Source organism: Gossypium raimondii, chromosome 12 (genome assembly GCF_025698545.1).
Source record: "Gossypium raimondii isolate GPD5lz chromosome 12, ASM2569854v1, whole genome shotgun sequence".
Classification (NCBI taxonomy): Eukaryota; Viridiplantae; Streptophyta; class Magnoliopsida; order Malvales; family Malvaceae; genus Gossypium; species Gossypium raimondii.
In genome coordinates, this window is record NC_068576.1 from 57,191,603 (window position 1) to 57,208,619 (window position 17,017).

The following is a 17,017-nucleotide window of genomic DNA, read 5'->3' on the forward strand; positions in this document are numbered from 1 at the left end:
GAAAACAAAATTCATTGAACCCTCAATCTATTAAGCCTTCATCTTTTTACACCATTAACCTTTTTGTTAACTTCACATTCGCCATGTGGCATGCTTTTTTGTTGATTTTACCTTCGCCACGTGGCATGCCAAAGTTATACCATGCAGTGAAATCTAATCATTTCTAGTATGTTTTTTTAAGAATCGTAAATATTCAAAAAAAAAATTAGATTGCTAAAATTTTTATTTTTTTTATTAGCGAAAACAATTAAGAATCAATTGAGTGTTGCTTAAATTTAATAATCAATTAAGGGGCTTCATTGATTGCTTAAAAAAAATTTGGGTTGAAATTAGGTTTAGGTCGGGCACAAGTTTGAGGTGAATCCACCCCTTAAAATATTTATAAAAATGCCCCTAAAATATGTATATGTTAAGTTATTGTTTTCAATAAATAAATATTTTAAGTTTTAAGTTTAAACTAAAACAAATTTTATTTACTTAAAAATAAAAATAAGACAATTAAATTAAATTTAGATCGTGTCGAATCAAATCTCCTATTAAATTTTGAATTTCGAGTTTAGGGTGTTTTTTTTTTCTTAAGAGCCGAAGTCAAAGGAGGCAAAAATGTTGTTATATTTATATGAGTTTGAAATTTAGTTAATTTATTTAAAGAGGAAAATTATTATAAATATGATGGCCCTTCCAAAAGGATGGTATTTTCAAACTTTGTAATCTGAGTTTGAGGGTTAATTTTATCATTTTTAGGATAAAGTAATATGTATTACTCGAATTTAGTATTTTTTAAATTGGTTACTATTTTTTTTGTTTATATTAATCTCAAAATTTAATAAATTTTAATTAAATTCATCCTTAAACTTTGATTTTACTAACGTATGATGATGTAGTATTTTGAGATTGTGCCAAGTTTTGAGATTCACATGGACCAAAAAAATATCCGTTGTCCAAGTAAGTAAAAGTTGTTAAGTTCAGAGACTAAATATTGTTTTATTTCATTTTTTTTATACAATATTAAAAATAAATGATATCATACGTTTCAAGATGTTTAAATTGATATCCTTTAAATTACAATAAAATCAATCGTACAAGGATTTAGTCCAATAATTTTATAATTATACAATAAATAAATGAAAAATCATTATTGGGATTAATTTTGTACAAAGAATGAATATATATTTTTACATACACAAAAGAATATTTTGAAAAATCAAAAGATATTTGTACATACGAGATTCTTTTGCCTACAATCTTCAAATGCATTTATGCATCTTTCTTCAACTTTATTTTTCTTCTTACTTGTGCCACCAATAGAAAGAACCCAAAAAATGGTGGACCAAGTACTTAGAATTTACACTAAACGAATCCCATGATTGCTATAAATTGTTTTTTTCCCCTTCACTTTGCAAGTTGTTTCAATTTATTTCTCATCCGTTGCCGGCTGCACATGGCGGCGGACTAACTCTTCTAAAGCTTCTTTCATCCACAAATGTGGGCATTCTTCTCTAGCTTTGGAGATGGTTACCTACAAAAACAAAATAACATTAGTCCCAAATTCCAAATCCTATCTTAAAGTATCAGTATTGTATTAATTAGGTTATTTTGTTAACCTAATCGTCAAATTGTGTGTTAAATACATGAGTGGCAATAGGGGAGAGGGCAAAAAAAGAAAAGGTTTTAGGGGCCTAAATAGATTTATAAGTTTTAAAGGACTATTTTTTTTACCATCATACTAATTTATATTTCCATGATTTTCAACAGAACATAAAAGCAATTTTACCAAAGGGGGCAACCCCCAAATAAACGTAAATTTTGTCTTTTGGCCCCTAATATAAAATTTATGACATCACCTTTGAGCTTACAAAAGTATTTATTATATGAATAGTTTAGATTTGATGTGTTAAAAACAAATAATTCATTAAAATTCAAGAAGAACGTTGCTTTCTTAACACGTCAAATTCAAGTTATTCATGAAATCAAGACAATCATATTTAAAATTTGATCAAGTATTTTAAAATTGATCCACGTCAAACTCGATTTAGTATTTAATGTCCAAATTAACAATTATTTTAAGAGAATTGACTTGATTTATATGATATTTATATATATATATATATATATATATATATATACATGCATATATATTTGATGGTTTCTTACTTACCCATTTCCTTTCTCGGATGTTTTTCTCAGGCCATAGATCTAATTCTTTCTTCACAAGCAAAGGAAACATATGGCCTTCATGGAAGATACTTTGCCTCTTGCTTTTGTATGACCATTTCCCTAATTTGCACTATAATATACATGCATTGAAATGGTAAGGTTAAAATCAAGAAATGGTAAAAAGTAATCGATGAATTAGAAGTAGAGATATTCATAGATTTAGCCCAACCAATGAACACTTCTAATCACCTGTCAAAAGGTAAAGACTTATATTTAAGTCTTCAATTAACATCCGCCTAAAATTTGACTGCTTGACAACCTTTACTTTTTACTAGGGGCATAGGTAAAGGGCAAGGTAAAGTCATTGTCCCATTAATTAATTGAAATAATAATGATTTGGTCCCTCTTAAGACAAATGAAGTTCTTTTAAAACATTTTTTTTAAATTTAATCCCTCAAAATTTTATTATTTTATTTCAATTCCTTAAATTTCTAATTTCACCCTTACCTTTATCCGTATATAAAAAAAAGGGCTTGGTTTGGTATGAAATACTAACTTCAATAATGCCAAGGACACCAGCTTCTTCTAGTGTCTCACGAATGGCAGCATCTTCCATGGATTCGTCATTTTCCCATCCACCTTTGGGGAACAACATGCCTTTACCATTTTGTGCACTGATCACAAGCACTTCAATCTCTTCTTCATTTGAACTTGCCTCTTCAAGTTTCTTGTATCTGTATGGTATACACCTGATCCAACGATTATAATATCAAGTTACAATTTTTTTTTAATCAAAATTTAAGTCTTTGTAATTTGATTTATGCCTTTAAAAACATATATCAGGTTAGATTTGAATTAACATATTTAACGCTATGTTGATGGAAAAACTTGGTTAGATTAATGTTGATTACTTTAAGGATCTCGATTAAAACATTTTGAAGTGTGTGGGATCGATTTAAATTATGAATAATAGTTTGAGGACTCTAGTGCAATGAACCCTTTTTGTATTAGACCCCACAAAGTAAAAGTACCACTAAGGCTCTTATATTAGGAGTCAAATTGCATTTTATCTCAACTAAAAAAAAGGACAAATTAGTCTCTGTAATTTTAATAGAAATGACCAGTTTACCTTTTGATCTAACGTACAATGATTAATTTGCCCTTTTTTTAGTAGTGGAGGCAAAATACAATTCGACTCTTGGTATAAGAGTCTCCATGATTAGAAATTTCATTTTAGGAAAAAAAAACTACCTAATTATAAAGTTATAAATTCCATTTAAATTCAAGGTGTTCAAAACTGGATCAATGGTCGAATTGGTTAGGCCTCCAATTCTTCAATCCTACCCGTTCATTCGGTTCGATTGAATAAACCATTAAAAAATCATAAAAATTAATATATATATATATATATATATTAAAAGTCTAGTTCAACTCCTTTTTTTTTGCCTGGTTCAACTGGTTTCTATCGGTTTTTGAATCAATCGATTCAATATCTTTCTCCAAATAGATACTTTAATCAGTTCTTAATCCAATCGGTCCGACCAACCGGTTTGGTATTGTTCAAACAACCATGAATTCCAAGAACAACAACAACAACAAAAAGAAGAAAAAGGGAAAAAAAGATTTTACCCAACAACTAAACGAAAGCCTCTGTTATCATAGCGTTGTAAATGCCTACCAGTACGAGGATAAGAAACATAAGAAACCATTTTCTCAAGAGGGATTGGTAATTTGATAGGGATTTTTTCAAGGATTGATTCGAAAAGATTGGTAAATGGGGAAAAAATTGTGAGAAATTCAGAGATTCCCCCCATTTTGTTAGAATTTTAGTGACAAAATAATTGAAAAAAAATTGGGGAAATATTTTTTTTCAAATGCTTTGGGATTGTGCTGATTATATACATCACACCCTTCAACTAAATTTAGAGTTTGAATTTGTAAATTATTTGTAACCATTTGCAACAATTCTCAAATTATTGGGGAAAATGTGGATAACAAATGAGGACCAAATTTGGTGTTTCTATTTAAACTACATAATTTAACCTCTCTCTTTTTTGCCAGCAAAACATATTCATAGAATGATTGGAAAAACACAAAACATCACCGTATCAGTGGGGAAGAACACCACAGAAACAATAGAGAAAGAAAAGTCTAACAAAGATAAACGAGCAGACATAAAATCGACTCTACCGAAGTGAGTCTGAACCTAAAACCATCGAACATGTTTTTTCATGTTCAAAAATATAAATATGTTTTGAAATGTTAGTTACAATCTTGCATAAAAGTTTCATTGGTGAGGTTTGGTTCAATGGTAAATTTGAACTTTGAGATTATATATTTTAATGATTAAATTATGTTATTAATCTTTATATTTTACGAAAATTATGGATTTAGTCACTATGCTTCAAATTGATCGTTTTTAGTCTACATACTTTTTAAATTTAAAATTTCAATCTTTATCAAATGATAACTATTAAATTTGTTAAGTTAAATTTTGGTATTTTCAAAATTTGACGTGGCAGTCTAATGTTATGTCAGCTTGTTGTTTCCGCATATTAGTTATTAAAAATCTAGTTAACGATTGTCATTTGGGTTAAGATTGAAATTTCAAATTTTGAAAAGGGTCTACAAACTTAGTACGATCCCATTGGAGAACATGAACTAAAAATTCAATCACACACATAGTACGTGATAAGTAATTTAATTTAACCAAATATATTTAATTGTTACTGTTTGGGTCAATACTAAAATTCTACAATTCGAAAAGTATATAGACTAAAATTGATCAAATAAAAAAGTATTAAGTGTTAAAATTGATCAAATTAAAATATAAGAATTAAATTCACAACTTTTATAAAGTATAAAGACTAACAGCATAATTTAATCTATTTAAGTCTTATATAAATGCGTGGGCAGGCTTTCCTCCATATTTATTCTGATTATAGTTAAGTTGTTGTTGAGTTACAATAAAAGTATCATGGAGGTTATTGCATTAAGATTCAGATTGCATTTTTGTCCATGTTACTTCTAAATTGGACAAATTAGTCTGTATACATTAGATCCAATATCAAATTGATCTTTTCTGTTAATAATTTCATCAATTTATACTGTTAAAAATGGCGCGACTGATAGAATAACCAGAAAATTATACGTTGTGTACCATGTGTACCTCATTTTGATGTACTCAGACTAATTTTTAACAATAAAAATGAATAGAACTTTTAACAGAATGTTTAGTTAGCATTACTCATTTTTAATAAAATGGGTAAAATGTAATTTAACTTTTAATATAAAATCGATCGTAATACTTTTATCATTAAATTAATTATTCGGTTTAACGAAACAAAATTGCAATAGTTATTCATAAGTTGGAATTATGTGTATACAATGAGGTGGTGGCTGTGACCAAATAAATTTATTACCATTGCCTAACAAAATAAGCTTAGTTGGTTGTGGATTTTATTCTCGTTAGGAAACACATGATGGCTACTTAATTTCATTAATTATAAGTTTAATGACAATTTTGGTCATTAATGTTTGCATGTTTTGTTAAAATAGTCTTAATTATATTTTTGAGTTTTCTCTGCCATCAACTTTTGTTTTTTTTCATATTATATTTTCTAATGATTTGATAAGAACACCGCTAAAAAGGTTAACGAGGATTATGTGGAATTTCATATGCGAAATATTTAGTGAAATGTAATTTATTACTTAGATAATTCAATAAAATAATTACATGTGGGAATAATAAAATAAATAAATAATACATGAAATTAAAAACTCTTAATTTAAAGAAAATGATTCACGGTTTCAACCTTATTTTTTCAAAAAAATTTAATCTTTTCTATATTTATTTATTGAGATATTTTTTTTAGATAATTACATTTATTCTCTTTAAATTGAGAGTTATTTTTCTAATTTAATGTATTATTTATTTTATTATTTTTCCTTGTACAATTTATCTAACTGTGTTAAAAAGGGCGCAGGAATAAAAAAATGGATTTTGGCACGTGGCAAAAAAAAGGGCGCAACTTAAGTCTAACCGCCTAAAACCGACCGTGTAAACGGCATTTGAAATTTCCAGATATAGAAAGCGCCTTTCTATTTTCAATCTAGAGAGCAGCCCATCCCCCTTTGAAATTTTGACCGTTCAACCTTCTTCGGTTCAACAGAATCTGACTTATTATTTGGAAAATTCGGTGAACTAAATTTAGCTTAGATTTATTGTTAATCCAACATGGTTTCATTTCATTCGATTCAACACCTTATATTAATATTATAATTTTATTAAGTCGCTAAATTTAAATTTAAGAATACTTGACAGATTTGTTTATCCTATTTAAGAAATAAGTAAATTAATTTCTGTATTAAAAAGTAAATCAATTTATTTTTTGATTTAACATATAATGACTAATTTACTTAATTTTTTAAGAAAAAGGGGATAAAAATACAATTTAACTTTTAATATAGAGGCCGCCATGGTAATTTTTACAATTGTTAAAACGAGGGAAGATCCAAGCAATACTTCAAGTAAGTGAATGACAGGAAACAGAAAGTGACTCATATTGATATCTTGTTTAGTTAATACGTTTTTTTGTCAATTCTAAAGGTTGAAGGTCAAATTTAACTAAATAATAATAATGATCAAATTGACAAAAGATGTAAGAGGACCGGATTTGTACCAAAAAGATTAGGGTCAAATTTTTAATAATGTAAGTTGTATATTTTATAGATGTAAACACTTTAAAAAAATGGTGAAGTTGACTAAATACGTCATGTAAGAAAATGGTAATGGGAATGGGTCCTTAGTATCTATCCATTTACTCAAATGAAATTAATGCTTTAGTTTGGCACATTTTGGGTGAACATCTCCTCCGCTTATTTTTATATTTGAATTCAACCATTCTACATTATTATACTTTCAATATAAAAAAATATTATTTGATATATGATTTAATTCTCGATTTAGCTTTTGAAATACATTCATTTTTTTATTTTGGTATTTAATTTCCTCCATTTTTGGTCCATTTTATAACAGCCATTAAAAAATTCTGTTAAGCCATCGCTAATCAAAAGTGCCAATGAAAAAATATTATGTGGTATTTAGATTTTTTAAAATAAAAATATTAAATTTAAATTAAAAATAGAAATTTATAGTACTAAATGATATTGTTGACTTTGACCGATCATTAACTTGCCATGTGACACTATTAGAATACACCATGTGTCTTTTTTAATTATTATATATATTATATTGATTAAAATGTAAAAAATCATATATATTATATAAAAATTATAAAGTTTGGTTTTTCATTAAATTATAAAATTTAAAAGTCAAAATAATATATAAAATTGAAAGTTGCTGTAAAATTTAAAAAGTATTTAGATTTCAAGTAATTGCAAAAGAAACCTTAAAATTTAAATACCTTTTAGAATTTTACAAAATAAATTATTTTAAACTCTTTAAAAAATATTTCTTTACAATTTTTATAATTTCTACATTATTTTACAATTTTTGTAATAATATTATTAATTTCAATTAATTTCTTTTCAATTATCGTATTTTCTTGTAAATTTTGTTTTATAATTTATATATTTTCTAGATCTTATATATATTTATGAATTTTTATATATTTATTTCTATTTTTCATATTTTTAATGTGTATATACATTTAATAAAAGAAAATATTTATATTTTACATAAAACTTCCACGTGGCATTTTGAGATTGACTATCATATATATATTTTTAATGTCAGTTAAAAAATGGACTAAAAAATATTACGAAAGCATACTTTAGGTACTAAATTGGGAAGTGATTGATACTTTAGGTACCAAATTGGGACAAAAAAGTTTAGGTACCAAAATGAGAATATGGATATACTTCAAGGGCCAAATCGTGAATTAAGCCTTTGATATACTGCTAATAATCAGGGGGAAACCAATTTCTTTTAGGGGCGAAACTAAATTATAAAATTTTTGAGAGATCAAAATGTAATTTTGACATGTATTAATTTATAATTCCATTATTTTTGAAGGGGTTAAACATAAATTTTTAATATTTCGAGGCCAAAGTACAAATCTACAATAAATTAACTTGTACTTTTATTATTTCTAAAGGGACTAAATTGGAAATTTTTATTTTTAGAGGGGCAAGGCCACTGCCAGCACCCTAGTTATAAGTGTAATCGAGCAAAAGCTGAGCTCGATACTTGGCTCAAGATCAATCAAATATCTATTTTTTAAGTTCTAGTTTGGCTCAAAATATAATCGAACTACTCGAAATTGATTAAGCTCGTTTATCAATTTTTGTATTCAAGCTCGAGCTCGACTTCATAATTAAGATTAACCCAATAATATATATTAAGTGCAACAATATAATTTAATAATTAAAATATATATTAAAAAAATCAATAAGTCTCTAAAGCAATTCAAACGAAGTATTACTAAGAATGGGCGAAGTCAGGAAATTTTTATGAAGGGTCAGAATTAAATTATATATTTTTTTGAAGGATTAAATGCACTTTTACCATGTACTAATTTAAAATTTCATAAGTGTTAAAAAGTTAATAAGATTTTCCATTTTAAAGCTCCGTCCCCTTAGTATGGACTCTGTTACTAAACTCAAATTCAACTCGAACAATACCTCAAACTACTCAAAGTTAAACACAACTCCATAATTACCCAATCAAATTTAATTTTTAATCAAACCCAATAATTTACAAATACAAATATTTCATTTACGTTTCTTTCTGAATGCTTTTCAACATAGTCAATGGTATTTGATCCGCAGGAAAAAAAGGAAGATATATATTCCCCCACCAAACCACTTCGATCTTTCCCTGTACTGCCCACCTACGTCTCCCCATCCCTATCCTTTTCTTCTCTCTATATAAATAATTAATATATTTATAACCATCGACATAGTTTTGAAGAAACAGAGACAGAGATTTGAAGAAACAGAGATGGAGCTAAACAACAACAACGACAAGAGTAATAATTTCAGAGGAAAAGAAGACATGGGTAGTGTTCCAATTCATAGCCAAGTTCGAAAAATAAAGCAAGAATCGGAGCATATCATTGACCGGTCGCCTGGACAGCCTGAGATGATGAAGAGACCTGTTCTTAGATATATTTCCCGACAACAGATTTCTCGGTCTCCTTTGGGGTTAAGCGACACAACAATCTCTGTTGGTCACTAGGTTTGTTGGATCTAAAGCTAATAAAACTGTGTTTAAACAATATAGGGAAGACGACTTAATCCCCTGTTTTTTTTTTCTTTCATAATACAATTTTCATAGCTCTTTTTTATTTTTTATTTTCTTTGCGTATCTTTGTATATATATATATATGCCTGGATATAAAATGGAGTTTAAATAACTTTGAATCTTTGCATATATCTAAATTAATCTTCGTATTCGTTTTTTTATGAATCAAGTGTTTTTTCTTGTGGAAGCCTCAATAATTGATGTCATCATATTCATAGGCACAAAAAAATTCAAGTAAAAGTAGGACAAGGGAGAATGCAGACAGAATGGGTTTCTAAATTTATTGGGACTCAAACTGAAAATTTACCATTTTTATAAATCTTAAAGGGACACAAACATAATTTCACCTTTTTCGGGCCAAGGGTTCCGTATTATCATCCAACCAAAATGACTCAATTTTCAAAAAATTCAGCTACAATTCCCGTATCCACGAATTTCGCTATTAATTGAATCTTAAAACTCTTAATAGTTGAGTCCAATGTGTTAGCTTGATAGTTAAAGTGTTATCCGTTTTTAAGTGTAGTTTAAGTTTAAATTACGCTAATTTTACATTATTGTTAATATTTTACCTTTTTCTTGTAATTTATTTTTTAAAATAATTAACAAATCAAGCTAAATCGGTTGATTTAGTTCAAACAAATTAACAACATGACAATCAAAACACTAAAAATATAATAACACACATTCTCTATGTTGTTCAAAGTGTTTTTGTTAATTGTTATTGAGTCCTTTCCATTAATATATAATGAGTATGTATATATATAATGATGATTAATCAATTAATTCGACTAATTAACGCTTTTCAATCGAATTGATCAATAATTGATTTTTTTTTAACTTTAACTTTGAATCAAATTAATTTCGATAACAAATTGATTAATTGAACTATGCATACCCTTAAGCCAAATTTATTGAAACCTACAATTTATCTTGGTATTCACAAAAAACAACAACAACTAAGCTACCAACAAATGGTTAGGTGCAATGGTAAAACACATTGTACTGATCTCTAATGGGAAAACGCAGGTTTAAACTTTGGAGACGATATTGTATATATTTTTCTACTCAATAACTTTACAAATTATATAGTATAGACCATACCAACTTCCACCAATGCTGCATGAGGGATGTTCAATGCCACATGAGGCTCTCTGCAATTTTTATCGAAGAAAACATACACCATTATGAGGAATCGCTTGATAAAGTTTGAGCCGTTACGTACTGCTATATGCGATTGACCCAAGAAATATGCTGTCCCACTTTCCCTCGCATCAACCAGTTCGTTTAGTTCCTCTCGCACTGACGGACACATTTTTGGGCTATTAGCCGGCAACATGAATCGTACCTTTTTCCTCTTTATTTTCGGGTTAGTATCCTCGGTTGTGTTTATGTTCGTTTGAGTTGATGCACGGGGCGAGCTTGTGGCTCCTGTATCGTGTAATGGTATCAGAGCATCCCCTTCGGGGAGTTGTTTACCTACGATAATCATTTTTCCTTCGGTTGATATCAAAGACTCGGCGTCGTGTTCTTCCAAGGAAATGAACTCTCCGATCGAGCGGATGATTTGTTCCTCGAAATCATCTGAGTCTCTAATGTGATCGTGGTATCCGTATCGTACGATGCATCGATAAATTTTATTATCTCTATTACCAACTCTGCCTATAAGGTAACGCTTAGTCGGTGAAACAAAAGGTTTCGGCAATGACTTGAATGACACAAAAATCAGCACTTGATGAAAAGCTGGTACGTTCGTGATGAAATGGGAGAAGAAAGCTGGGATTCCGGTTACTACGTTGGTGTAAACAAAGCCTATTCCAGGCACCCTGGAAACTCTCAGACCTGAGGTGGGATCCGTAAGCCATTCCATAGACACCTTGTTTTCTATATCAAACTGATATTTCTTCAATGTCCCATAATGCCATGCAACCATGGTAGTCAAGCTTAGTGCCAAAAGAACAGCAAGATACCATGCTCCTTTGTGAAAATTCAACAAGTTCGATGACAAATAAATGGCTTCAATCGACCCAAAAAACACCAAAAAGCAAGCGGACAGCAGCAGACTCTTTTCCCAGTATAGAGCAATCACAAGTGACGTTAAACAAGTTGTTACCAACATGCCAGAGATTATAGCCATGCCTGATGCATTTCCGATTCGCACGATATCATGGAAACCGATTGTAATACCGAGGCTAAGAATCATTATCATCCAGTTAAGATCCGGGATATAGACCTGGCCGTGTATCTTATCTGATGTATGAATCACTTTTACTCTCGGGAAGCAACCAAGCGCTAGGCATTGGTTTACGATCGAAAAACATGCAGTTATCGTTGCTTGGCTTCCGATTGCCGATGCAAGTAGAGATAATATCGTGAATACATAGTGAATATGATCTGAAATTGCCGAATCAATCTTCGGTTTAGTGATAAAAATGTGAAGTGTAGAATAGAAAGTAAATGAGTGAATTTACCGGGTACGGATCTATAAAAATGGTTATAATCTTCTATAGCGAAGGATGAATCCTTTATGGAGAGTGCGTGGGAGATGAATGCGGCTTGACCGGCATAACTTAAAATAAGAACCGGGTAAATCAAGCATACGAACGTCATCTGCAGGAACCAAGAAAAGTTAATATAAAGCTTGCATTTTTATTGAAGTGGCTTAGAATGTGAACTAAGATTGAGTACCTTGATCGATTTCGTCGAGAAATGACCGATATCGGCAAACATTGCTTCCGATCCTGCGACACAAAGAGTAATACTGCCCAATGATCTCCAACTACGCCAGCTTATACTTTGGAAAAACTTGTACATGTACTTCGGGGAGATTGCAAATACGATATGTGGATCGTAGTGAAAAATGTTATATATACCGACTCCGGTAATAAATAAAAGCCATAATATGACTACCGGAGCGAAGATCGACCCGATTCTATGGCTACCGTATTGTTGTAGAGTGAAAAGGCAAACCAAAATGGCACATGCAGTAGGCACAGGTACATCTGAAATAAATAAGGGGCCGAGTCATGATATATTGATATCAAAAACATCGAGTTTCGTAAAAACTTACATTTCCTTAGATCTTTCAATACCGAATCCTCTGTTTTACGGGATGACGAATCTGCAGAAACAACATAAAAAGTTTATTATCAATGGTTGAAAAACATAAACTTGTATGTTCCAATTACTTAGTTCTTACATTTGATATCCGTTAACGATCGTCGAAGACCCGATGCAGCCGATAAAACTGCCGAAAGAAAACAAAAAAACGAAACATAAACACTAGAAGGTATTAAACTACAATGTGACATCGAAAGGAGTCGATCAAACCCGAAATAGCCGGAGTAAGGACTGCATCACATATTATCATGCAAGAACCGAACAATGCTAAGAACAACATCAAGTAATGACTACTCTTATGTTTTGCGATAGCCCTTCGTGCTCTCGATTCGGCTTTGGTGCGGGAAGGACTTCCGGTCTCGTTATTTGTAACATCATCGGAAGTTTTATCGTTAGGGAGTAGACCGACTTTTGCATGCTTACACAATAGTGAGTACAAAGCAAAAGTACCACCTGCAAAGATATCATTCGAAGGTGAAATTCGGTTTTGTGATTGGCTTATAAGTTGCCGAAAGATCATCGGTACGTACCTTCTCCGTCATTGTCGGCTTTGAGTACTATGAAGGTATATTTCACTAACGATAGGACCGTTAACGTCCAGAAGATAAACGAGAAGTATTCGTACGCACTCTCATCAGATTTGAAGTCGTTTTGAGGGATCGAACCGAAGACGTATAAAGGAGCAGTACTCAATCGACCGTAAACTACTCCGATGCTTTGGAATGACAGAAGGATTGTATGCATCCAGGTTTCCTTCTATACATCATTAAACGAATTAAACACATAATCAAATCGGTAAAGACACTGCAACAAGCACCTCTGACAGACAACAAACTATCCAAACAATTTTTCATAAAAAGCAACCAAGTTCAGTAAGAACAAAATAACAACAACAAAAATCGAAGACACTTCTTAACGTCACAAATTCACACACAATTCGAATATCCCCCCAGTTTGGCCCCCTAATTTTTGGAAAATCTCATTCTGCCTTGTAATTTCAAAATTTCTCAATCTGACAAAAAATTTGAAATTTTTAACTAGATCCCAATATTTTTAAAAAAATTTTAACTTGATCCACTCACTGAATTTCCTCAAGAGATAATCAAGCACTTATTCTACTAAGGTACTGCAGATGATTCAACTGAAACTAATATATCATATATCAGATTCTTTATAAGATCCCATCACTCTAATGAATCAAATATGGGATCAAATAAAATAATACTAAAATGGGTTATTGATTAACACTAGAAACTGCATTTGGATATGATAAAAACAAAGCAAAAACTGAAACAAAACATGCAGGAAGCAAAAAAGAAGAAGAAATAAGAGGTTAAAGTATCTGTGTTTGGAAAAACAAACCTTGAAGGGATAACAGTAGGTTCCATGTCTCAATGGAGAATCCATTAACAGATAACAGTGGCTAAGTTACAGATAACCTAGAAGCTTTCATTGGGAAAAAAAAAAAAGGAGCTTAAAGACAAGATTGGGAATTAAGGAGCGGTCGAGTCTATGTAGTTTGGTTGACATAAACAAAGTGAAAGGTTGGCGGTTTTCAAGACAATTTGCTGTTTTTTGTATGGATATTTGAATGCCGAACTGACAGTGACGCCTGAGATTCTATTTCATTTATATATATGTAAAGGAACAGAACAACAACAACGACAAACAACAAGAAATGGAGTGATCACGTTTTCACATGCAGACCATGAAAACAGCTTTAAATGTAATGATTTATATCATTAGATGATTTTTGCATTTCTTTAATCTTTGGGTAAACTATATCCAATGACACTTTATTATTAATAAGTTTACGTTTTGATCGCTTAATTTTAAAAAAGTTACATCATGGTTACTAAACTATTCGAAAGTTTTCATTTAAGTCAATGAACTATTCAAAAAAATTTATTTAAGTTATTAGGATTGCATCGTTTTTTTTTTAAATTCGACTAGTGAGTTCCAAGTAACAATTCAACGATAGATCAATACATCGATAAGTAGAAAAACATATCTTAAATCCAAATCGATTTGACGACCAATATAGGAGATTGAAGAAAAAAAAACTGTATGGATTTTGATTCATAAATTCATGACGTTTAAATATGTTTGATTGGTGCAGCCAATGTGAATAGAAAAGGTTATACAACAACTATTTTAATTGTGAAAAAGTATAAATGCTAAGATATTCTTCACGTGTATATTATATAATCGGTACAAGGCTTGATCAATTAGAATATTGGATAGTAGAGGTTTATAAAAAATTGATTAATAAATAATTCATGATCTGCAACTGCTAATTTACTTAGTAATTCACATAATCCTTTATGATTTATTCCTAGTAAAATTGATAATAAAATATTTATTTCGAATTTAAAAATTTTAACTCGTCAAAATTAACCTACATAAAATGAAACAAGAAATGAGCATGGAAGGGTGGTGTTTTTTTATTTACCTTTGAAATCGATAATCAATGGACAATCACATGATCCTCGTCATCATTTCCCTTTAATTCCCAGATGTTAGTTAGGTTTAGGCCTTAGGGTTATGAAAGGTTGGGTTTGGTTATGAGTGGGGGGAAATGTGCATGTTGTTGGAGGAGGGGTAGGGTCATTGGTCTTTACGACTCGGTTTTATTGGTAAAGCATGAAAAAAGGAGAAGATGGGTGTTTTCTTTTAGAGGACAGGGTTAACTTCATGTTTCATACAAGCAGCCATTTTGAGTTTCCATTTTCGTCCCTCCTATTGGAATGATCTCCATCACTTTAAAATGGGGGTTGAGAACCACATTTTATTTAATACCACCTCCAAATGGTGAAGACAGTGGCATTGGTAATATTTCATTTTGCGCCCCCTAAAACAAATTTCATGGAAGCTTGGATTAGCATTGGGTATTTGAATTTAGAATCATCTCCTCTCAAATCTGTCTTGTATTCAGCTTCCATGTTTGATGAAACTATGTTTTCTTGAGGAATTTCAAGGGAGTGCAAAGAAAATATTAAAGAGTAGTGCAGATTTCTTTTGTAGGCTATGCCTTTAACATGAAGTCGCAGTCCGCAAATTCATACATCCAGTCTGTATAATACAAGGGGAAGGGAGGGGCACAAGAAAAGGTTTGACTCTCTTGAAATAGAAAATTATGCATTCAACCCCTAAAAGTTTTATAAAATTTTAAGTGAATAAATGATAAAATTATACTTTAATCATTCCCAAATTGATAAAAATTTCGATTTAATCTTAAAATTACAAAATTACATATTAATATAATGATGAAATTGTATTTTACCTCTCATCCCCAAAAATTTTTGGCTTCACCCCGTACACACACGTGTGTAATATTTTAATTTTGATTTAATTGTACATATTTTTAGAAAAATACCTACAATTATTTTCATATTGGATTAATATAATTGTTTCGTATGTAATATATCGACATAAAATTGTGTTAATTCACTAATATTGCTAGTAATTTATAAAAATTGAACCAAATCAAACTTTCATATATAAAATCAAAGTTGATATTTGAATCCCATTTTATTATCCATATAAGTTAAACAAATTCAAAATATACATACAAAAATGAAAAGGCAAGAAACTGTGGCAATACATGGTTGAAGATTTATTGAATATGTTTGGGGATTTTGCCTTGTTTCAAAAGAGAAAGAGAGTATTCAGCAGCATCGATGAGGTCTTCAATGTTGTGAAGCGAACGCTCTTCAGAACCCAACATAAAAATGGTGCGTGCCTCTGCTTTCTTCGCCAACCTCGCTGCTAAATTGAGTTCCAGTTTCGGAGAGTTGAGGCTCCGAAGTATTTGTCGGTACAATGAAATTACTTTTCCTCGGTTTCTCGCTAAGTCTTCTGCTGTTGCCCATATCAACCCCTTAGTCATTTCTGACAAAATTGGGAGAAAAAAATTCATGTAGACATTTCATCGAACACTTTTCGTGCAGACAGTGAATAAATGGCAATAGCAAAGCTAACAAAATAAAAATGTAGCAGCAGCCAGCAGCTAAAAACAAACAACCTCACCTCAGTACTCGACGACGGGGGGCGGAAGCTTCAGCCGGCAGCAACGAGAGGCGGCAGTAGCAGGAGAGAGACTTTCGGCCTGATAAATTTCAGTTTTTAGGGACTGGGTTTTTTGTTTTATTTTATTTATTCCTTTTAGGCTATGTTTGTACTTTTCGTTTGGGTCATTTCACTTTTTGGGCCTTATACAAATAATGGGTTGGTCCAATTTTATAATTTTTGGGCTAACAATATTTAGGTCCAATTTTATAATTTAGCCCCTACACTATTTAAAAGAACTAAATAAATTTAATTTTAATAGAGCTAACATTTACTATTTTTTTAAATGTCATTTACTATTAACAAAGTTAATATTTTGATTTTTTTATAATTTTGCGAATGAAGTCTTTCATTTAGAGTTGAACTGCAAATAAAAAATTATTTTTATGTCAGTTTTAACTATAAATA

General features: G+C 30.5%; 4 protein-coding genes across 5 annotated transcripts; 1 reads left to right on the plus strand and 3 right to left on the minus strand.

Annotated features, from left to right (window-relative positions):
* Positions 1–1,227: 1,227 nt before the first annotated feature.
* LOC105765686 (nudix hydrolase 4) lies at positions 1,228–3,993 on the minus strand. Its single transcript, XM_012584889.2, has 4 exons — positions 3,787–3,993; positions 2,714–2,906; positions 2,159–2,287; positions 1,228–1,519 (listed from the first exon to the last, which is right to left on the minus strand). Exons 1-4 carry the CDS (start codon positions 3,969–3,971, stop codon positions 1,415–1,417), a joined length of 612 nt encoding a protein of 203 aa, XP_012440343.1. The 5' UTR covers positions 3,972–3,993; the 3' UTR covers positions 1,228–1,414.
* A 4,990-nt stretch (positions 3,994–8,983) lies between these two features.
* Positions 8,984–9,474, plus strand: LOC128035381 (uncharacterized). The gene has a single exon (XM_052624916.1). It carries the CDS (start codon positions 9,122–9,124, stop codon positions 9,356–9,358), a length of 237 nt encoding a protein of 78 aa, XP_052480876.1. The 5' UTR covers positions 8,984–9,121; the 3' UTR covers positions 9,359–9,474.
* Positions 9,475–10,399: 925 nt separating this feature from the next.
* LOC105765678 (potassium transporter 6) lies at positions 10,400–14,060 on the minus strand. Its single transcript, XM_012584881.2, has 8 exons — positions 13,904–14,060; positions 13,072–13,297; positions 12,752–12,994; positions 12,621–12,668; positions 12,492–12,542; positions 12,110–12,423; positions 11,893–12,031; positions 10,400–11,815 (listed from the first exon to the last, which is right to left on the minus strand). Exons 1-8 carry the CDS (start codon positions 13,946–13,948, stop codon positions 10,506–10,508), a joined length of 2,376 nt encoding a protein of 791 aa, XP_012440335.1. The 5' UTR covers positions 13,949–14,060; the 3' UTR covers positions 10,400–10,505.
* A 1,993-nt stretch (positions 14,061–16,053) lies between these two features.
* Positions 16,054–16,702, minus strand: LOC105765690 (uncharacterized). 2 transcript variants are annotated; one of them, XM_012584895.2, is made up of 2 exons: positions 16,571–16,702; positions 16,054–16,432 (listed from the first exon to the last, which is right to left on the minus strand). In XM_012584895.2, the coding sequence occupies exon 2, from the start codon at positions 16,428–16,430 to the stop codon at positions 16,158–16,160; it is 273 nt and encodes a 90-aa protein (XP_012440349.1). In that variant the 5' UTR covers positions 16,431–16,432; positions 16,571–16,702; the 3' UTR covers positions 16,054–16,157. The 2 variants fall into 2 exon arrangements, with proteins under 2 accessions (XP_012440349.1, XP_052481664.1); XM_052625704.1 differs by having other exon boundaries at positions 16,566–16,675.
* Positions 16,703–17,017: the final 315 nt, after the last annotated feature.

What these genes read in the sequence shown, in the direction of transcription:
- LOC105765686 (XM_012584889.2), bottom strand. Translation starts at nt 3,971, where the DNA reads ATGGGGGGAATCTCTGAATTTCTCACAATTTTTTCCCCATTTACCAAT. An exon ending in GGCTTTCGTTTAGTTGTTGG is followed by an intron (nt 2,907 to 3,786) that starts GTAAAATCTTTT and finishes TCGTTGGATCAG; the next exon opens with GTGTATACCATACAGATACA. An exon ending in ACATCCGAGAAAGGAAATGG is followed by an intron (nt 1,520 to 2,158) that starts GTAAGTAAGAAA and finishes TTGTTTTTGTAG; the next exon opens with GTAACCATCTCCAAAGCTAG.
- LOC128035381 (XM_052624916.1), top strand. Translation starts at nt 9,122, where the DNA reads ATGGAGCTAAACAACAACAACGACAAGAGTAATAATTTCAGAGGAAAA.
- LOC105765678 (XM_012584881.2), bottom strand. Translation starts at nt 13,948, where the DNA reads ATGGATTCTCCATTGAGACATGGAACCTACTGTTATCCCTTCAAG. An exon ending in CCTTACTCCGGCTATTTCGG is followed by an intron (nt 12,669 to 12,751) that starts GTTTGATCGACT and finishes TTCTTTCGGCAG; the next exon opens with TTTTATCGGCTGCATCGGGT. An exon ending in TCTCGACGAAATCGATCAAG is followed by an intron (nt 12,032 to 12,109) that starts GTACTCAATCTT and finishes TGGTTCCTGCAG; the next exon opens with ATGACGTTCGTATGCTTGAT.
- LOC105765690 (XM_012584895.2), bottom strand. Translation starts at nt 16,430, where the DNA reads ATGACTAAGGGGTTGATATGGGCAACAGCAGAAGACTTAGCGAGAAAC.